The sequence below is a fragment of the Miscanthus floridulus genome, chromosome 2 (assembly GCF_019320115.1).
Source record: "Miscanthus floridulus cultivar M001 chromosome 2, ASM1932011v1, whole genome shotgun sequence".
NCBI classification, from domain to species: Eukaryota; Viridiplantae; Streptophyta; class Magnoliopsida; order Poales; family Poaceae; genus Miscanthus; species Miscanthus floridulus.
In genome coordinates this window covers 111,284,928-111,307,318 of record NC_089581.1, presented here as the reverse complement: position 1 = coordinate 111,307,318, position 22,391 = coordinate 111,284,928, and the positions used below count along the sequence as shown (strand labels likewise).

The 22,391-nt window shown below is 47.3% G+C and overlaps 1 protein-coding gene and 3 pseudogenes across 1 annotated transcript; 1 reads left to right on the top strand and 3 right to left on the bottom strand.

Moving 5' to 3' along the window:
- Positions 1–3,864: 3,864 nt before the first annotated feature.
- LOC136539364 (2-oxoglutarate-dependent dioxygenase 11-like) lies at positions 3,865–5,791 on the bottom strand (annotated as a pseudogene).
- A 3,222-nt stretch (positions 5,792–9,013) lies between these two features.
- On the bottom strand, positions 9,014–10,940 carry LOC136539363 (2-oxoglutarate-dependent dioxygenase 11-like; annotated as a pseudogene).
- A 744-nt stretch (positions 10,941–11,684) lies between these two features.
- Positions 11,685–12,669, bottom strand: LOC136536874 (2-oxoglutarate-dependent dioxygenase 11-like; annotated as a pseudogene).
- An 818-nt stretch (positions 12,670–13,487) lies between these two features.
- Positions 13,488–16,481, top strand: LOC136536873 (protein ALP1-like). Its single transcript, XM_066529024.1, has 8 exons — positions 13,488–13,692; positions 13,803–13,880; positions 14,361–14,871; positions 14,957–15,182; positions 15,273–15,715; positions 15,805–15,903; positions 16,224–16,335; positions 16,423–16,481. Exons 3-8 carry the CDS (start codon positions 14,557–14,559, stop codon positions 16,479–16,481), a joined length of 1,254 nt encoding a protein of 417 aa, XP_066385121.1. The 5' UTR covers positions 13,488–13,692; positions 13,803–13,880; positions 14,361–14,556.
- Positions 16,482–22,391: the final 5,910 nt, after the last annotated feature.

The window sequence follows — 22,391 nt, the reverse complement described above, 5'->3', positions numbered from 1 at the left end:
AGACACGCAAATAAAACACGTCACTGGTATTGAATTAGAGACGAAAATAAAACATGTCACTGATATTAAATTAGAGACAAGGCTATCGGAATACGAATGTGGTATATTGATTACAACAAAAACGTAACTTGGAGCACACATACCAGAGTCATGACTTATTCAAACGTGTCTATGATGTATGATTGTGCCACGTCTGTATTAGGATATGCACATATCAGTGATGTGAAAAAACACACATGTCTCATATCAAGAGGTCATGGACCCCAAAATTTTATTAAGTTCGACACCACCCTTGCGGCCCCTTAGACTCCCGTCATCCCCAAACCCTATCTCTCGCTTCCACCTCCCCTCCTGCACGTACGCCACCACCGCCCAATCCTTCTCCTCCACTGTCATCGCCACATGCCCCTCCGTGGCAGCCACCACCCCTCCTATGCTCCCATCCTCTCGTATCATTTCCTCTCCGGATCTAGTTCTAGAAGTCACGATGGTAGCATGCTCTAGGGTGCACATTACCAGGCGGCGAGCACCCAACCAACCATGTGGGTTCTCTAGAGCCTCCTTTGAGTAGTCTCTTGTAATACCCATGGCCCTTGATGAGATCGAATCGAGGATATGAGAAATCACAAATAGAAATTAGAGCAAGGAAGATATCTATATATAACAACCAAGGATGATTGTCTTCCAATCCTAGGTTCTTGTTGAAATAAAACTCACTTGTGGTTCTTAGTGGATACAGGTGCATCTATAAGCTCACGCAACATCATGTGCCTCTTACAACTCGACCCCACATGACAATGCCATATAAACAAAATAAATAAAACACCTATAATATTTCTGGCCTTCTACTTGTTGGTGTCCACATTATCCTTCTTGGCATCAAGCATGACATCTCCCCTGCCACCTAAAGTCGATTGACCCCAAGCAACAACTGGAAACCTTGCATAGAGGACATATGTTAGTCTTCCCACGTGGTGTGCCCAGCCGGAAGGTGTCCATTTGATGAGCACCTGTGGAACAGTAGAGTTACCTTTCTTGACCAAGGGACGCTCAACAATTGCTTCAGGCTCGAACTGTTCTTTATCTAGGTCAATGGACTGTGGCAGATGATCAAAGATTGGAGTATAATAAAAAAATGAAAGGCTTTAACAGGCATGTTGTAACTGCTTCAGAGACATATTGCAAGCGTTTGTTCAAAGTATTTTATCTGTTTCGACATATGTCGCAAGCGTTTTTTATTTGTATGTTGCACATGTTTCACACATACTTCCTCTGTTCTGTATTGATTGTCGCTCTGACACACTTCAGCTCTGTCCACGTTCACACCTTCTATTGTGCATCTAGACCATCCCTTTGTCCACATTCACAGGTTTTGAGCTGCACCTCCTCAAAAGCTACAACGACACTGATAAAGGGACAGAGGGAGTATGGTGTAAGAGTATGTTCAAAATATTTCAGCTGTTTCAGTCTTATGTTGCAATAAGTGTTTTCATGTTACAAGTTGCAAGTGTTTTATCTGGATATTGCATATGTTTCACACATATGTTGCAAGTATATATTCCAAATATTTCATCTGCTTAAGACTTATGTTGCATTCAAGTGTTTCATATTGCAAGTGTTTCGTCTTTCAGAGTTATGTTCAGAGAGTCATAGGGGCATGGCCCGGACGCTAGGAGAAAAGACGCGGCGAGCCTGGGACCGGCAGATGGGGCCCACGGTGCGCCGGTTGTCCTGCGGACGGGGCGTGCTCGTCCTCATCCGGGCTTTCGGGTCCTGCCCGCGCGGAGGGAGGAGGGAGTCAAGGGGAAAGAGTGGCGGGCGCAACCGGGGTGCCCGTGCGGAGCGGGGCGAGACGGACGGGAGCGGGTTACAAGTGCGGGGCAGGGCGAGGCAGACGTGGGACAGACGTGCGTATGCAGCAGCGATATGGCGCAGCAGCAAGCGCGGGCGGGCGGGCGGGCTAGCTAGGGCAGCACCAGGTGCGGGGCCTCCGGACGTGCTCATCTGCTCCGGACGTCAGAGAGGTAGCAGTGGCGGAGGCAGGGGGAGGCCTGCGGGGGCCATGACCCCAACCAGAAAAAAACTAATATTTCTATGGCCCAAGCGTCCAAGCCCATCTACGTATCATGTATGTACGTATACTGAGCTGAGAGCCAAACCGTCCGTAGTCTGATCGTCCCAGGAGCGAGGGCTGAGCCGCCTAGGGCAATCCACGTCGATCGCGATTCGCGATTCACGATCCTGCCGCAGACCGCAGTGCCGCCGGCGCCGCCACACTCGCCCCGCAGGCCGCCGGCCGGCCGTAAAGGCACCTGCAGTCCGCACCTCCGTTCGGCTTCCAGGTCCAGCCGTCCATGGCTCCAGGCTCTCCGTCTTCGATTCAGTCTGCAGCACGTGAACATCCAGGCTAGGCAGCACGCCGCACGGCAGCAGGTAGCCTGTAGCCAGGTATGTTCTTGTTCTAATCTAATTTTCTATGTCCATCAGTTTAGTGCTAATGCCTAATTGGCTAATTAAACTATTATTTTTTATATTGAAGGGTAATCATCATGAAACTTAAAAGGACGAGAATTGACTCTTTTTTACAAGGGTCTCTGGAAGATGAAATAGCTAATTGACTTGCTGCAGAACAAGAAAACGATGAAGAAGAAGAGGAAATTGTGCAGCCGGCATCTAAGGTTCAACGAGTAAATGATCCAGACAACTAGTGTGTTGAATGTAGAGCGAGATCCGGGTTTGCGTGACCAAATTCGGACTTACCTCCAGACAAGCAAGAACAAGTTATAAGAGCATACATGAAACATGGTCCATACCAATTTAGACCTTCTTTAGATTCTCTCCCTAAAGTTTAGTCCATATCCTATTGGATGTTTGACACATGCATGGAGTATTAAATATAGACTAAAAAATAACTAATTCCATAGATTGCGACTAATTTGCGAGATAATTCTTTTAAACCTAATTAGTTCATGATTTGACAATGTGGTGCTATAGTAAAACTACAGCAAACATGTGCTGATGACGGATTAATTAGGCTTAATAAATTCGTCTCGCGGAGTACTGAGGACTTTTATAATTTGTTTTATTATTACTATCCACACACTCCCATGTGACAGCCGATGTAACACCCCTAAATTTTAGCCCCTGAATTTAAAGACCACCTTATTAAGGATATATACCCTCCTTTAGGTTCAGAGAAGCACCCACGGAGGTTTCAGTCACAATGGTTCATCATTTCCTTGGTTAGAATACTCACCGACAAAAGATGCAGCCTTTTGCCTCCCTTGCTTTTTATTTTCTAAAAAGCCAGTAGGAAAATCAGGATCAGATGTGTTTACAGTGAAAGGTTTTAATAACTGGAAGAAGGTTGGCGGGAATAATTGTTCCTTCAGAACTCACATGGGAGAGAGTGGGTCAGCTCATCAGTATTCTGTTAAATGCTATGACAATTTGAAGAACCGATTATGTCATATTGAACCGGTGATCGAGAAACAAACAAGCGAAGAAATCAAGACAAATAGACTGCGGCTTAGAACATCTATTGATATTGTCCGATGGTTAGCATTCCAGGCTTGCTTTTTAAACCAGGCTACGGAATAAGATGGAAGATGGGTTCCTAAGAGATTGCTTAATAATTTACATTGAAAAGGAGATTGCAATGGAGTTCACAACCGATGAACTTATCTATGACTTCGATGCGATTCAGACGCGCAGAACAAAATTTAAATGAGACATGTTAGTTCCTTTAACAAAAACTAGTGAATAGTGATTATTGTGGATTTCAGGTAATGCATGAAAATGGAAAACAAACGTATGGACAAACTACTGAGACAAAGGTTATGTTTGCTTGTCTTATAAGCCGTACTATTTTATTAAACGAATCGTATTTTTCTCTCACAATAAATCAGCGAACGGTACTTTTAGTCGTGGCTTTTCAGCAAAGCGAATAGGACCAAAAATGCTACTCCCAATCTCAACATGTATAAAAACATAACGACTACAAGACACCTGTCAAAACAAGGAAGCATGTCATCTCAAGCATGAGAGACCAAATGCTTGCTTAGACTTTCGTTGAGTTCACAGCTCATTTCTCAAGCTCTCCAGGTGATTCCGTCCGTCGAGCTTTGCTGAATAGTAGCGCTTCATGAATTCCATGTAGCCCATTGCTCTGTACCGTGGTTTACTGTTGTCGTTCAGGAGCTCCGGCAAAGGGCCTATCACGGCGTCCTGGCATGGCCGATGGAATACCGCCGCCGAGATGCGCTCACTGTTCGGGTGCACCACTGCCCGGTGCTCGACGCTTCTGTACCTGCCGTTACTCAGGATCTGTGATGCAGCAACAGATCGGTGAGAGAGCATCGAACAGGGGCGCTAGACTATACTCAATACATACAGCATCCATCACCTCAAGTACATCGCCAACGTTGACTACCAACGACCCTTCTAGAGCGTTCACGGTGAACCACTTGCCGTCCCTCCTGATCTGCAGGCCCGGCATGCCATTCACCTGGAGTAGCAGTGTCATGCCGGCGGCGTCTGTGTGCGGCGACATGCCCAACACTTGGTTGGCTTGCCAGCACGGTGGGTAGTAGTTCATCCTGAAGCCTTGTGGCTGCCCTTGGAACATCTCTAGCAGTGATGCCGGCTCAGCTCCCATGTCCATGGCCATGAATTCCAGTAAGCAGCGTGCCACTTTCGCCGTCTCCAAGGAGTACCTATCTATGGATGTTCTGCAAACAGAATTCCTGGAATCAACCAGGAAGAACGAAGAAGCATAACTCGCAAAGGAACATTTATGATCTGTACCTACGAATTGCAACTTTTGGCTGGTTACCTGAAGGAAGGAGGGTGAACAGGCTAGAACCTCAGGTCCCTAGCCTCATTCGGCCGCACCACGAGATAGAACATGTCCGCCCAGTCCAGCTTCTGCTCCTCCGACACAACAAAGGCCTGGCCATAGCCTTCAAGGCCGTTCGGTAGGTGCGAGTATGCCTTCTTGGTTTCAAGTGGCAGATTGAAGAACTCGGCAATGTCTTCCCTCAGGTTACAGATCACTTCGTCTGGCACCCCAAGGTTGATTAGCTGCAGTTTTTCGTGTCAATGCTTCGATTTCATTTCCATTGATTGCACAAGTCAAAATCAAAATGGATCATTTTGGTGAAGTTGTACTAATCATGAAAAATCTACTATACCTAATCACTTTGCTCTAGGTGACACGACACCCCATATGCGTTTATCAAAATAAAATTAAACTACTAACCCAGCAAAACATTACCTTTTTTGAAACACCACTAGTATATTTTTTATGGAAATAAACACCGAAGCAATTAAACCTTAACTTCAAAAAACTCTGCTTAGCACCGCCTTGGTGCTGGGCAACCGTCCAATTAGAAACAGCAAGAAATAATCTCTTCATACCTGAAAGAAGCCCCACTGGTGACAGGCAGATCCGAGCTTTGAACACTCTTCATGCGATGATTGGGGATCATACAACTTGCTTAGATCAATGATAGGAATTGCAATCGCAGAGCTATTAGCATAGCTAGTGATGACATCTTCAATGTTAGCCTCCACCCTTATGTACCTCTCAGGTACCTGCTCATCAGATCTGCTGCAAGTCTGTGCTAGTTCCTGCACATTTGCCACCCGTAGAGATCCTGCAGCTCTAGCGTGAGCCATTGATATTTCTTGATCTTGCAGGTGCTGGTGGTTGCTTTGACTGATTCTTTTCAGAACATATCTTCTTGTACTGTACCCTTGAAGTATTGAAGATCTGAATTGATGATGCTCATGTGGACTAGACTAAGCTATATGAAGTTTTGAACCTATCCAGCGGAGAATCACATGGCCAGTCACCAAAGTCTAAGCTCCTACTTATTGCTAATTGACAATGTCACTTTCAAGAAATAGAAAAGAATGCAGTAGCGGATTGCACGATTGCTTATTTCTCGAGGGACGCAGGACGACGGCGTTCACTACAAATAATAAACTATACTTTCCGTCCACAAATAATTGACTACTCTGTTGACGCTGATCACGTGCCGCGCAAATGCGGTGATGGCTTCTACAGAGAACACCGCAAAGCCCACGTACGAGATGCATAGAACAGTAGGTTTTGGAAGTTCAAAGAGCCAGGGTTTGGAGGAGTAAAAAGTAGAGTGATTTGTTTTTTGATTGTGCTAGATGCCTTAATCGGTCATGGACCTCTCATATATACGGAGAGTTGGTCTTATCCCACTAGAAAACAAATTCATATTGAAATCACCATGTTTTCTAATTTTTTATTTGGACCGGGGAAAACCGGCTTAGCCGGCCTTCCAATGGCGTTTTCATACAATAGAACCAACAACAAAGCAGGCCTAGCCGTTTTCATACACAGCCCAACATAATGAAAGCGACGTATATCAGGCAAAGGCATGAAAAAGCCAGCATCAACTATTAGCCCCTCACCAACAAGCGCTGTCCACGTTCACACCTTCTATTGTGCATCTAGACCATCCCTTTGTCCACATTCACAGGTTTTGAGCTGCACCTCCTCAAAAGCTACAACGACACTGATAAAGGGACAGAGGGAGTATGGTGTAAGAGTATGTTCAAAATATTTCAGCTGTTTCAGTCTTATGTTGCAATAAGTGTTTTCATGTTACAAGTTGCAAGTGTTTTATCTGGATATTGCATATGTTTCACACATATGTTGCAAGTATATATTCCAAATATTTCATCTGCTTAAGACTTATGTTGCATTCAAGTGTTTCATATTGCAAGTGTTTCGTCTTTCAGAGTTATGTTCAGAGAGTCATAGGGGCATGGCCCGGACGCTAGGAGAAAAGACGCGGCGAGCCTGGGACCGGCAGATGGGGCCCACGGTGCGCCGGTTGTCCTGCGGACGGGGCGTGCTCGTCCTCATCCGGGCTTTCGGGTCCTGCCCGCGCGGAGGGAGGAGGGAGTCAAGGGGAAAGAGTGGCGGGCGCAACCGGGGTGCCCGTGCGGAGCGGGGCGAGACGGACGGGAGCGGGTTACAAGTGCGGGGCAGGGCGAGGCAGACGTGGGACAGACGTGCGTATGCAGCAGCGATATGGCGCAGCAGCAAGCGCGGGCGGGCGGGCGGGCTAGCTAGGGCAGCACCAGGTGCGGGGCCTCCGGACGTGCTCATCTGCTCCGGACGTCAGAGAGGTAGCAGTGGCGGAGGCAGGGGGAGGCCTGCGGGGGCCATGACCCCAACCAGAAAAAAACTAATATTTCTATGGCCCAAGCGTCCAAGCCCATCTACGTATCATGTATGTACGTATACTGAGCTGAGAGCCAAACCGTCCGTAGTCTGATCGTCCCAGGAGCGAGGGCTGAGCCGCCTAGGGCAATCCACGTCGATCGCGATTCGCGATTCACGATCCTGCCGCAGACCGCAGTGCCGCCGGCGCCGCCACACTCGCCCCGCAGGCCGCCGGCCGGCCGTAAAGGCACCTGCAGTCCGCACCTCCGTTCGGCTTCCAGGTCCAGCCGTCCATGGCTCCAGGCTCTCCGTCTTCGATTCAGTCTGCAGCACGTGAACATCCAGGCTAGGCAGCACGCCGCACGGCAGCAGGTAGCCTGTAGCCAGGTATGTTCTTGTTCTAATCTAATTTTCTATGTCCATCAGTTTAGTGCTAATGCCTAATTGGCTAATTAAACTATTATTTTTTATATTGAAGGGTAATCATCATGAAACTTAAAAGGACGAGAATTGACTCTTTTTTACAAGGGTCTCTGGAAGATGAAATAGCTAATTGACTTGCTGCAGAACAAGAAAACGATGAAGAAGAAGAGGAAATTGTGCAGCCGGCATCTAAGGTTCAACGAGTAAATGATCCAGACAACTAGTGTGTTGAATGTAGAGCGAGATCCGGGTTTGCGTGACCAAATTCGGACTTACCTCCAGACAAGCAAGAACAAGTTATAAGAGCATACATGAAACATGGTCCATACCAATTTAGACCTTCTTTAGATTCTCTCCCTAAAGTTTAGTCCATATCCTATTGGATGTTTGACACATGCATGGAGTATTAAATATAGACTAAAAAATAACTAATTCCATAGATTGCGACTAATTTGCGAGATAATTCTTTTAAACCTAATTAGTTCATGATTTGACAATGTGGTGCTATAGTAAAACTACAGCAAACATGTGCTGATGACGGATTAATTAGGCTTAATAAATTCGTCTCGCGGAGTACTGAGGACTTTTATAATTTGTTTTATTATTACTATCCACACACTCCCATGTGACAGCCGATGTAACACCCCTAAATTTTAGCCCCTGAATTTAAAGACCACCTTATTAAGGATATATACCCTCCTTTAGGTTCAGAGAAGCACCCACGGAGGTTTCAGTCACAATGGTTCATCATTTCCTTGGTTAGAATACTCACCGACAAAAGATGCAGCCTTTTGCCTCCCTTGCTTTTTATTTTCTAAAAAGCCAGTAGGAAAATCAGGATCAGATGTGTTTACAGTGAAAGGTTTTAATAACTGGAAGAAGGTTGGCGGGAATAATTGTTCCTTCAGAACTCACATGGGAGAGAGTGGGTCAGCTCATCAGTATTCTGTTAAATGCTATGACAATTTGAAGAACCGATTATGTCATATTGAACCGGTGATCGAGAAACAAACAAGCGAAGAAATCAAGACAAATAGACTGCGGCTTAGAACATCTATTGATATTGTCCGATGGTTAGCATTCCAGGCTTGCTTTTTAAACCAGGCTACGGAATAAGATGGAAGATGGGTTCCTAAGAGATTGCTTAATAATTTACATTGAAAAGGAGATTGCAATGGAGTTCACAACCGATGAACTTATCTATGACTTCGATGCGATTCAGACGCGCAGAACAAAATTTAAATGAGACATGTTAGTTCCTTTAACAAAAACTAGTGAATAGTGATTATTGTGGATTTCAGGTAATGCATGAAAATGGAAAACAAACGTATGGACAAACTACTGAGACAAAGGTTATGTTTGCTTGTCTTATAAGCCGTACTATTTTATTAAACGAATCGTATTTTTCTCTCACAATAAATCAGCGAACGGTACTTTTAGTCGTGGCTTTTCAGCAAAGCGAATAGGACCAAAAATGCTACTCCCAATCTCAACATGTATAAAAACATAACGACTACAAGACACCTGTCAAAACAAGGAAGCATGTCATCTCAAGCATGAGAGACCAAATGCTTGCTTAGACTTTCGTTGAGTTCACAGCTCATTTCTCAAGCTCTCCAGGTGATTCCGTCCGTCGAGCTTTGCTGAATAGTAGCGCTTCATGAATTCCATGTAGCCCATTGCTCTGTACCGTGGTTTACTGTTGTCGTTCAGGAGCTCCGGCAAAGGGCCTATCACGGCGTCCTGGCATGGCCGATGGAATACCGCCGCCGAGATGCGCTCACTGTTCGGGTGCACCACTGCCCGGTGCTCGACGCTTCTGTACCTGCCGTTACTCAGGATCTGTGATGCAGCAACAGATCGGTGAGAGAGCATCGAACAGGGGCGCTAGACTATACTCAATACATACAGCATCCATCACCTCAAGTACATCGCCAACGTTGACTACCAACGACCCTTCTAGAGCGTTCACGGTGAACCACTTGCCGTCCCTCCTGATCTGCAGGCCCGGCATGCCATTCACCTGGAGTAGCAGTGTCATGCCGGCGGCGTCTGTGTGCGGCGACATGCCCAACACTTGGTTGGCTTGCCAGCACGGTGGGTAGTAGTTCATCCTGAAGCCTTGTGGCTGCCCTTGGAACATCTCTAGCAGTGATGCCGGCTCAGCTCCCATGTCCATGGCCATGAATTCCAGTAAGCAGCGTGCCACTTTCGCCGTCTCCAAGGAGTACCTATCTATGGATGTTCTGCAAACAGAATTCCTGGAATCAACCAGGAAGAACGAAGAAGCATAACTCGCAAAGGAACATTTATGATCTGTACCTACGAATTGCAACTTTTGGCTGGTTACCTGAAGGAAGGAGGGTGAACAGGCTAGAACCTCAGGTCCCTAGCCTCATTCGGCCGCACCACGAGATAGAACATGTCCGCCCAGTCCAGCTTCTGCTCCTCCGACACAACAAAGGCCTGGCCATAGCCTTCAAGGCCGTTCGGTAGGTGCGAGTATGCCTTCTTGGTTTCAAGTGGCAGATTGAAGAACTCGGCAATGTCTTCCCTCAGGTTACAGATCACTTCGTCTGGCACCCCAAGGTTGATTAGCTGCAGTTTTTCGTGTCAATGCTTCGATTTCATTTCCATTGATTGCACAAGTCAAAATCAAAATGGATCATTTTGGTGAAGTTGTACTAATCATGAAAAATCTACTATACCTAATCACTTTGCTCTAGGTGACACGACACCCCATATGCGTTTATCAAAATAAAATTAAACTACTAACCCAGCAAAACATTACCTTTTTTGAAACACCACTAGTATATTTTTTATGGAAATAAACACCGAAGCAATTAAACCTTAACTTCAAAAAACTCTGCTTAGCACCGCCTTGGTGCTGGGCAACCGTCCAATTAGAAACAGCAAGAAATAATCTCTTCATACCTGAAAGAAGCCCCACTGGTGACAGGCAGATCCGAGCTTTGAACACTCTTCATGCGATGATTGGGGATCATACAACTTGCTTAGATCAATGATAGGAATTGCAATCGCAGAGCTATTAGCATAGCTAGTGATGACATCTTCAATGTTAGCCTCCACCCTTATGTACCTCTCAGGTACCTGCTCATCAGATCTGCTGCAAGTCTGTGCTAGTTCCTGCACATTTGCCACCCGTAGAGATCCTGCAGCTCTAGCGTGAGCCATTGATATTTCTTGATCTTGCAGGTGCTGGTGGTTGCTTTGACTGATTCTTTTCAGAACATATCTTCTTGTACTGTACCCTTGAAGTATTGAAGATCTGAATTGATGATGCTCATGTGGACTAGACTAAGCTATATGAAGTTTTGAACCTATCCAGCGGAGAATCACATGGCCAGTCACCAAAGTCTAAGCTCCTACTTATTGCTAATTGACAATGTCACTTTCAAGAAATAGAAAAGAATGCAGTAGCGGATTGCACGATTGCTTATTTCTCGAGGGACGCAGGACGACGGCGTTCACTACAAATAATAAACTATACTTTCCGTCCACAAATAATTGACTACTCTGTTGACGCTGATCACGTGCCGCGCAAATGCGGTGATGGCTTCTACAGAGAACACCGCAAAGCCCACGTACGAGATGCATAGAACAGTAGGTTTTGGAAGTTCAAAGAGCCAGGGTTTGGAGGAGTAAAAAGTAGAGTGATTTGTTTTTTGATTGTGCTAGATGCCTTAATCGGTCATGGACCTCTCATATATACGGAGAGTTGGTCTTATCCCACTAGAAAACAAATTCATATTGAAATCACCATGTTTTCTAATTTTTTATTTGGACCGGGGAAAACCGGCTTAGCCGGCCTTCCAATGGCGTTTTCATACAATAGAACCAACAACAAAGCAGGCCTAGCCGTTTTCATACACAGCCCAACATAATGAAAGCGACGTATATCAGGCAAAGGCATGAAAAAGCCAGCATCAACTATTAGCCCCTCACCAACAGAAACATAACTCATATCTTTGCTTTTTGTTTAGATAAAGGAAGAAGTATCCGGCTTTAACCCTGTTAAAGAGGAATCAGACCAACTTATTACAACCCAATAATTCAAGGCACACAAAGAAATTTATGACAAAACAAACTCAAACCCCAATTCTAAATAATGAAGGCCATCCAAAGGACACAAAGAGGCTCAATGCTGCGGTCTCCAAAGTACGGTGAGCCTTCGAAATGAGCGCTTGTCGATCTTCACACCAACTCACATCTTTGTTGAAAGCGAAGGAACGCTATCAATAACTACACATTCAAAGGAAAGATCAAGGTAAACATGTTAAAATACAACTACCGGAATCTCATAGGCCTAGCTTCAAGCTCTCCAAGTACCTCCTGCCTTCTAGCTTTGCAGCAAAGTAGCCCTTGGTGAACTCAACACCATCTATCACCTTGTACCGTGCCTTGTCTGTTGTCAGCAACTCCTGAAGTGGGCCAATTGTGCAGAAAAGGTGAATGCTGTGGAATGCTGCAATGGTAATCCTTTCCTTGTTGGGGTTTATTACTGCCCTGTGCTCAACACTCTTGTACCTGCCATTGGTGAGGATCTGTTGGAGATAAATAATGTTAAAAGGCTGACGGTTTATGTGATGCAGTCCGAAATTTCAACATGTAAGTGTTATCACTATATAGTCACACCCTTTTTGTCTATAACATATGGAGTAACCGTAAGCCAAATTACCTCTATAATATCGCCTATGTTGACAATGAGTGCTCCGTGCATGGCCTGCACAGAGAACCATTTTCCATTCTTTCTGATTTGTAGTCCTTCCACATCATTGACATGGAGGAGGAATGTCATGCCAACACCATCCGTATGCGGTGAGAGGCCTAAGACCCTGTCAGACTGCAGGGAGGGTAATATTGATCCTCACGCTCTGAGGTAGACCCTTGAAGGTACTAAGGAATACCTCCTGGTCAACTCCAAGGTTGTTGGCCATAAACTTGAACAATTGTGCAGAAACATTTGACAGTTGCAGTGAGTACTTATCCAGTGTGTCCCTAGAAGGAGCAAACATCAGCATCAAAAATGGTTTTCAAGGTTTCTTGTATCTAACGTCCATGTAACAGCCCAATTTGAATAAATATACTGTCATACATGTTGAATAAAAATCTGTGTGCTTCAATACAAAGCAAGTTCAAAGATTATCGTCATCCAGATGTTATTGGAAAGGCACTTCCACGTTAGCTTACAGAAGTTGTCGGTGCGAAATATGCCCAACAAGTAAATATTTGTAGTTTTGCCGTGCGTTGTGATTAGATGTGGCATAGCACGCGATGATACAGGATTTATACTGGTTCAGGCAACGTGCCCTACATCCAGTTTCAGTCAGTCGGTGACTTTATTCCTAAGCCCAGGTGCTCGAAGTTTGCTGTAGGGTTACAAACGAGTAAGGAACGAGAAGGGGGGTTGAGGCCCGGTCGGACTCTGAACCGAGTGGGAGAGAGTGACGGATGCTCAAACGTGCGCTAAGTATCGGAGCGTATGCTCTGTGTGTTCGAGCTTATCAGCTGTTGAGAGCATGTAGACTGTGTAGCTGTCGAGCTCTAGAGCTGTTGAGCTGTCGAGTTCTAGAGCTGTTGAGTTGTCGTATTCTAGGGCCTGCTTGGATGCTGTCCAAAATCCACCCGACCAAATCCACGGCAGTCCCAAACCTTTGGCGCTCGTTTGGTTTGAAACCAAAGAATTGGTGTGCCGAACCTTCTAGCCGAATCGGCGGCAGACATGAGACATCGAGCACCAATATTTTGGCTGCCTTCACGGCACTCCTATTGCCCTCGTTATTTTACAGTATCACCCTCCCACCGATACAGCAGCCACCACTTCTCTCTAATCCCCTCCTTCTCCGTCGTCACTTTTCACGGCCACCGCCACTTATCTCCTCCGTCGCTTGTGCCAGTCTTGAACCTCCATCAGTCCATGGGATCCCCCAGTCCATCACTTGTTCCTATCGCAGATTAAAGGGACATATGCTTCCAACCCTACCTTCATAACAGATTCCTTAATCCATTGGGGAACAAGGAGCATCTTCCCTCATCTGGTGGCCTCTCATCTCTGATTAATCCATCTATTCCTACTAGCAGTGTTTTCCTCCTTCAATCCTCCATCCATTTTCTAGGTATGAGTGTCTAATCTATCATCCGTTTATAGATCTGCTGCAACAAAGTGCAGAGGAAAACGTACCAGGAGGCAACCGCCCCAGCTAGATCCGTTGGTCCACTCCTAGAGGTAAAATATTTCAAATCGAGTTTCTTTGGTCTCTCTCTGAGTCTCTACATGGCTATAGGCTTACAGCAAGTTACTACGATTGTAGTTGTTGTTCAGCAGATTCCCAACTGCATAAGCCCATTGCATATTCCTCTGTTAAGATTTCAGCATTATTTATATGATGGTTAAACAATTCACCTTGCCCATTAAAAAAATCTAGATATAACTGACAATTGTTTGATGCTCCACATCGTGTACGTTAATTCAAATCACTTTTGTTTAGTTGCATATGTTAGTTTCAGTTAAACTGGCCCGTTCACTAAAGTAATATAATTTATTGGCTACTATACATGCCAAGTACTACTTCCTTTGCCATTTATGCTTGTGCATATCAAAAGTTATTTTAATTAACTTGCTACTGATACATGCTTTGCATTTTATTTTTCATTTTTTGTTCCTGCACATTGCCTACACGCCTACACCTTGATTGGCAATATTCAGCAAAAATTCCTCTGTTGCTCTATGTCGAGGCAAAAGGCCCTAGCTTTTTTTTGTTCTACTGCTGGCCTTGTGGTGGAGGAACAAAAATCATAAGAGGAGTACAGCCAAACGCATAAAGTATGCTCCACTGGTGCAAAGGGATATATGGCGTAGTAGTGACCTAATTAGGTTCATTGATACCTCGGACAGAATATGTATGCGTGAGCTCAGGATGTCCCGGCCTGTATTCTACAAGCTTTGTGCTCGGCTTAGGGAGAGGGGACTATTAGTTGACACACTTCATGTTTCAGTAGAGGAGCAGCTGGCAATGTTTTTGAAGATTGTTGGGAAGTACCACACACATTCCTATGTAGCAATAGCAATGTGGAGATCGGGATGGACAGTGAGTACGTACTTTAATACCGTCCTGCGTGCCATTGTCAAGTTAGCTCATGAGCTAATTTATGTGAGATCTATATCCACGCACCCAAAGATCACTGAGAGTCCTGACAAGTTCTATCCATATTTTGAGGTAACTCTCAATAGTGTAAGCGATATATCTTTTATATGCAATTTTAGATATAAGTGCTTTGACACATGTTTGTCTCTGTACATAGGGTTGTATAGGGGCACTAGATGGCACTCACATCAAGACATGTGTGCCTGCTAAATCTGTGGATAGGTTTAGGGGCTGCAAGTCATACCCCACACAAAATGTCCTAGCAGTTGTCGACTTCGACCTACACTTTACTTATGTCCTAGCAGGGTGGGAGGGATCCGCTCATGATTCTCTCGTGCTGCAAGATGCCCTTTCTCGTCCAAATGGACTGAAAATTCCTGAAGGTATTCATGGATTTTCATGGATTTTGAAAATTGTGACATAGTCTCACCGTTATGACGTCACATTAGGCATTATGTTAACTTTGGTTGTAGGGAAGTTCTATTTGGCCGATGCTGGATATGCCACTAGGCTAGGCATATTACCGCCCTACCGTGAAGTTCGCTATCACCTAAAAGAGTTTCACAGAGCCCAAGACCCAAAATGTCTAAAAGAGCTTTTCAATCACCGTCATTCCCAACTTAGGACAACAGTTGAACGAGCATTTGGTGCTCTCAAGAATTGCTTCAAGATTCTTAGCAACAAGCCATTCATACCCTTGAAGTCACAGGCCAAGGTGGTCATTGTCTGCTGTGCCCTTCATAATTGGATACTAGACGATGGACCTGATGAGTTCATATATGATGAGCCAACTTGGTATAATCACCTACCAAGGAGTAAGAATTGTGTCTCCGATCGACAGGCTGATGTACGTGAGTGGGCTGCGAAGCGTGATTCAATTGCCCAACAGATGTGGAATGATAGATTTAATAACGATGTTACCATTGACAATTAGTTAGTACTTGAATGCTTAACCAACATTCTGGCAGTCTAATTTTGGCGGTTTGACATTGCTTTTGGTTGCAGAGTCCTCTAGATAAATTGACAGAGAGCTCAACCGACACACCTAACGTTCCTGCTAATTCCATAGTCTGCAACCTAACTTTGTCTATTGTGAACTATCAAGTAGGTTGGTACAAAGTTCAGTTGCAGAAATCAAATTGCTCAGACATTAAGAAACCATAGCTTCACTATAGTTAGCATCCAAAGTTCATTCTAAACAAATTTCAGGATCAAGTTATAAGAAACCATCTTGGCGTTTTTCATGCACTACCATGTGCTGAATAGCTCAAACAAAAACATTGCTAAGTCTCGATTTAGAAGCTTTTCAGGAAAAAAAAGTCTCCATTTAGCTTGTGCATTTGGTCTGAGTCCTAAAATACTTGCACTCAGCTGTGCAATGTGATTATTGTATAGTTGAGATTATACTAATTCCAATTTCAAAGCCGGAGCAGGTTCATTTGCGGAACTACTTAAATGCTGCATTAGACCAGTCATTTGGAACTTGGGTCACTGATTACCTAGGTGCCAAGTATCGTGGTACTGGTGTGGATGATGGTGAGTATGGTAGCTCCACGTGAATATGGATGCTCAGACTTGTGGCAGTGGGTATGCTGTGAATATGGTAGTTGTATGTGAATATAGGTGTTGAGACTTGTGGTATTTTGGCCATGCTTCAGGTGGAAAGCATATGGATGAACTGACTGAACTGGTGTTATTTTGGGTATTTTGGACGTGCTTCATGTCGTCAGCATATGAACTTGTTTATATGGTTAGGATTTCAGTATCTCGTTGTATTATTTTAGCACAGTGGATATTATGTTGTGGTATTCTTAGATGAAGATGGGTGTATATGATGATCTGTACATGCACATAATATAGTAATATGCTATCTATAATTGTATGTGTTAGGTATTGAATCATGGACCTTGGCATATATATTTTGGTATCAAACCAATCAAGGTCTAAAATTTTGGCTGTCCCAGTTTGACACCCAACCAAGTGCTATACTAAAATTTTTGCCAAAGTTTTGGCAACCAAATTTGGCATGTCCTAGTTTTAGCTTGCCATACTTTTGGCGGGGCAACTTTTGGATCCTATCCAAGCAGGCCCCTAGAGTACTCCCATCCTAGGAGAGAGCGCATCCCTTTTTATAGTTGAAGGAGATGAACTTACAAGTCAGAGAGAGAGAGAGAGAGAGAGAGAGAGAGAGACTGCTTAGCCTTGTTGCCCACGCCATCGGGTACGGGATGACCGTCGTCGCCCGCCATACTGCTTACGCCGCCATCGCCCACTTACTGTTCATGCTTTGTTGTATCTGGCAGGCTGCACAGTATTCGTCTGATACGGCAAACGTCGGCGCCCACAATACTGTTTATGCTCTGACGTGTCTGACAGGCTGTACAGTGTCCGTCTGACATGGCCTGACGGCACTATCCTGCAGGTGCATAGGGCATGATAGGATACGGTCCTCAGTATTGCGGTTGACTTGAGCGCCTTACCTTATCTGCTTCGCCTGCTCCCTGGGCCCACACTGAGTGGGCGTCCCTGGTCGGTCGTTCCTAGTTGGCCCCGACCGTGTTGGTCAGGAAAGAGCAGCGAGCAGAGATCCGGCATATCCTTGGTCAGAGAAAGGGGGTCAGAGTCAGACTATGGTCCCACCACGGACATGCCTTCCTGTCGGGGCTCCGACTAGATCTCTAGGCCGAAGGTGCCGGTCGGGGACTAGATCATGGTCTCGACCTGTCATTGTGTATCTAGGTCGGCCCCGACGCACACTATCATTGCGCCGCCTGCTGGGCCAAATATTGTAGGGAAGCAGGTCCATTGGGGACCCCGAGTTTATGAACCCGACAGGAGCCCCCGGGCCCCTTTAGGGCTTCTGTGAAGCCTGAAGGGGCTGTTGAGTTGCCGCTTTTGAGGGCACATGGGAGTACGATGCTAAAAGATCTCTCGTAAGGAGAGAGCATTGTACGTCTCAAACGGCCCCTATCCCAGATTCTAGATCAGAGGACGGAGAGAGGGAGGAGAGCGTTGTAATGGGAGAACAAGGATCTTGTTCCCTTGTTCCGCTTCATGGCCCAAGGTGCGGAGCAGTCCTGGGGCTATTCACACACGCTTTGCGTGTTATTGTAAAAGCCTGGGGCTTGTGTCTTAATCTTAGTGAAAGCTTGTATTTGCTTTGTAATTCCTGTGCCCATTGTGCCATGGAGGCGGGCTGTTATTTGAACTTCAATGTTTCCCCCCTTGGTTTGTTGTACTACGTAGGGTAACCGAGTAGGATTTAGGTGCCTAGCCTCTATGTGGAGGACTGGCAAAGGCTGCGGAGGCGCGCAGAGTGGATACGGGTGCCATGCCTCCGTGGGGAGGACTGGCGAAGGCTGCGGAGGCACGCCAGAGGGATATTGGCACCTAGCACCTGAGGAGGGGACTGGCGAAGGCTGTGGAGGCACGCCATGTAGACATAGGCACACAGCCCCTAAGGAGGAGACTCCTTGGTAATCCATTTTCCGCCGAGTGCGTGCGAGCGCACCCGGTGGGTGTAGTCCCTGAGCCTGCGGCCGACTGGGGAGTCGGTCGGAGGCTGAGCACCTTGGTATTCTTTTTTGGGGCTACAAACTCTTGTGTCTCTTTTGGTCAGGGTGTTCACCCATGTCTGTTTCGACCGCAATCTGTGCGGTCAGTCGGGTTCTTGAGTCGGGATCTGGCAGCTCGTGCCCCCGAGCCACTAGGGGCTGGTTAGGGTCGGTCGAGTTTCATGTGTCACCCCATCTATGGTTTCTGGTTTTCGCAACTAGAGGAGTTGAGCTAACTTTGATTGCCTTGATGGCTCGAGTGATGCGCTTGGTAAGCTCACTAACGGGCATGTCCGAGTGGAATTTGGGTCCATTGTTCGTAATGGGGTCGGCATAGCCCTCATGTGGCATTCCACTACTCCTTAACCCACCTCCAGCAGATGCCCGAACCATTCCAGAGACCAACTCAGGTGGCCCGCTGGCCTCCCCTCGATGGAGATTCTATGAGCATGGCTCAAGGTCAGGATCGAACGAGAAGGTTGAGATGACCTTGTCCGCTTCTGAGTGGATCAGGCAAGGGCAGCTAGGTCTCATCTGTGTTTTCTCCCCTGGCTCTGTTTGACACAAGGCAGCCTCGAGCCCTTTATGGGCCAGCCTTCGAACCTCGATCGGTCACTGCTCATATCAAATGAGACGACTACCGCTTCGTAACGCGACGTGAAGCGTTGTGATGTAACAATTGCATATGTGATGCTTGGATGTATGGGATGAATGTATGAATGCATGCATGAGAATGTATGAATGAATGCTCATGCACTGGAAAAGTAAAATGGGGGTTGGTAAAGTTACCTCGATGGTTGGAGTGACGGGTTCGGGGAGCTCCTATCGGATATGTCTGAGTAGAATCTGGGCCCGTCGTTCATGATGGAGTCAGCATAACCTGCATTGGGCATCCCATTGCTCCTTACCCGTTTCTCAGTAGCTGCTCGAGCCGTTCGATCGACTTGGGTGACCGGCTGGCTTCTCCTCGATGGAGATTCCGTCGGTGGGCCCCTCCAAACCTTTCCTGGGAAAGCGGAGGGTCGTTTGCATGCAGCTGTGCCTCATTTCCCGTGCCTATGTTGCGGTAGTGGTGGGACCTGCCTAGGCCACATCCTGCTAGGCAAGTGATGTTCTGTCGGGCAGGCACGTCCTGTTAGCTAGGCCATGTCCCGCCGCATGTCCTTTTGCATTTAAATAGGGGGGAGGAGAGGGTTTTTTCTCCCGTCTCTTTGCCTTTTCTTCACCACCGTCGCTTCCTCTTCCTTCTTCTTGCTAAGCACCTTTGTGCGCTATGGGGGTTTCTAGGAGAGAGGAGAATAGAGCGAGGGAGAGGAAAAACTTATAGATCTGCTCGTAGATCCATGGCGCGATGTTGAACTGGAGGCCTTCCAACGTGGATGAGGAGGTGTTGGCCGCCTTCGCCGAGAAGGGGCTGCTCCTATCGAAGGAAGTGGCATATTGGAGGGCTCCCACACAGGGGGAGGTTGTTCTGCAACCTTAGGCCGGCGAGGTCATCTCCTTCCTTGCCTTCCATGAGCGTGGGCTCAGGTACCCCATGCACTGGTTCCAGCGCGGGCTCCTCAATGAGTGGGGCCTAGAGTTGCAGCACCTCAACCCAACTAGGGTGCTGCACACACTAGCTTCATCACCATCTGTGAGGCCTTCCTCGGGATGGAGCCACACATGGACCTCTTCTGGCGGATCTTCAGCGGGCGGGCCCTTTTCGAGGGGAAACCACCCAGAATCGCTCTCGTCGGTGGGTTCGCCCTACAGAAGCAGCCTAAGTCGTTGGTCCCCTACCTAGTGTTCTCCTCCAGTGACTCCAACTGGGGATGGCACAGCGAGTGGTTCTATATCAAAAACATGGTGGAGGCGCCATTCTTGATGTTCACCGAGGAGAGGCCAGAGAGGAGGGAAAGCTGGTCGTGGGGTCCTGCCCGTCGGTAGAAGAAGCTAGAGATCATCAAGACAGAGCTTTGGAGGCTTGTGCGGCATGGCCTCGATGGGTTGCGGGTCTTCCATACCTTCTCTCACCATGGGGTCACCCTGTAGGCGGAGAGAATGCGACCGATGTCAGAATACTCTGGCCCAATGGATCCCAACCTTGCGTCATCGAAGGAGTTGTCAAGGGATGAAGTCTAGAGTTGTCTTGATCGGGTGCTGCATTTGGGGGATGATGAGTCCCTCAAAGGGAGTCCCAGACCTCTCCATGTCGCGAAGCTATCCAATTTGGTATACTCCTTTCTCGTGAACTTTTTCCTTTCTATTTTGATCTTTAGATTAATTTTAAGCCACCTATTTCACAAGGGCTCATGGGGTATAAATCCCAGCCACATCTTTCAAGAGGGGCGAAAGGCATGGCTCGGCAAGCCGCCCAAAGGGAGGCCATGCTTGCCAAGAAGAAAAATTAAACCGAGAAGGTCTGGATGAGGTTTGAGAAGGAGAAGGAGATCAATTGGTGGATCCATGGTGGTGAGCGCCAGGAGGAAGTGGAGGAGGAGCTCGAGTTAGAGGACCCCACAGAGTTAGGCGACAATGTGGGTTCCTTAGAGGACATGGGAGATGAGGGTGCTGCTTTGACCTTGGTGGAGCACCATACACCTGCGGCTATGTCTATCGATGGCGGGCGTGGTACGGAGACACGTGGTGACGCTCCTGAGTCAAGAAAACATGCTACGGTAGAGGATACCGCCTACGAATAGGAGACGAAGCGGGCACGGTCACCGCGCCCTTCAGAGGCATCGTCGGCTTTGTCGCCCCTACTCCAAGTGTGGCGGAGCACGCCGATCGGTTGGGGACGTGATCGTTCCCCTGCGTCTTCGGGGTCGACGCTTGTGTGCAACCCCCAATGGGGAGATGCCCCGCTAGTTTCTCTGGTGGTTTCACCATGAGCTGGCAGCCACGACCATTCGTGGGCCGAATGGGGACCGGCCGGGTCGCCCTCACCCTTGGTTGATCCGAGGGGCGTGAGTCACGACCCCTGAGCGATCCTCATCTGGTTGGCTTGTCATTAGCTGGTCGAGGCTTCAAGGTTCTACCACTTTGGTCTAGGTATGTGTTCATGCTTTCCTTTGTTCTCATAGTTGAGTTTTTTATTGTAACTAACCTGCGCTTGTGCCTTTTTTGCAGCGGCCAGGAGCCGGCAAGGCTGGGGATCTCCCCACCTCCCATGTGAGAAGAGTGGAGACCCAACCTGTGGCGGGTTACGACGAGCGAAGGGTGAAGTAGGCTAGTGGCGGCGCGACCTTCCTTAATGGGGGTTGCGTCTTCCCAACCGATCATGAGCACAGAGGCGGCCATGATGGCAGTGATCCCTATGGTGTTGGCAGAGGCTGGGTCGAAGGTGACTCTTGTGGTCCCACCCTCGCCAGTCGTGGGGGAGGAGAGGAGGGAAATTGGGCTCCCCATCTCGCCTGGCGCAGGGGCGCATGGTTCACCCGCCTGGTCAGAGCTAGAGGGAGCCAGAGGGGCCATGGCCAAGCCTAAGGTAGAGCAGCCATCGATGAGCCATGGAGTTCTGGTGGTGGACATCCCCTTCGATGGTGAGGAAGACATCGGGGTGGAGCCGCTAGCCATTCCACCGTCCTAGGAGTTGGTGATGATCGGTCGTCGCTAGATACTATGATGGTTGGATCTTCCACTGGGTCAAGGGTGACCCACGAGCTAGTGTGGCCTTGCCCCAATGAGCCAGGAAAGGCCTAGTTCGTCCTTTCACAATGAGGAGGAGGTGAAGCTTTGGCACCTGCTCGGGGAGAGAAGACTGTCGATGGAGTCCAATCTTGCCCTTACCAAGGTGAAGCTCAAGGAGGCCTTGGAGAGGTTTGAGCTCATCCATTAGGCCATGACTATTGACCTACCACGCATTGCAGAGGTAAGTTTTCTGTGTTCCTAGTGTTGTCTTTGATTCCTTGGCATTTAAACGGTTGTCTCAGCACACCTGCTTCTTGTCTCACAGGACATAGAGATGATGTTGATCTGCAAGTCCTGGTTTCTCCAGGAGGAGTATGGTCAAATGGAGCAAGAAGTGGTGGCATTGCAGTGGGTCGATGAGCTTAG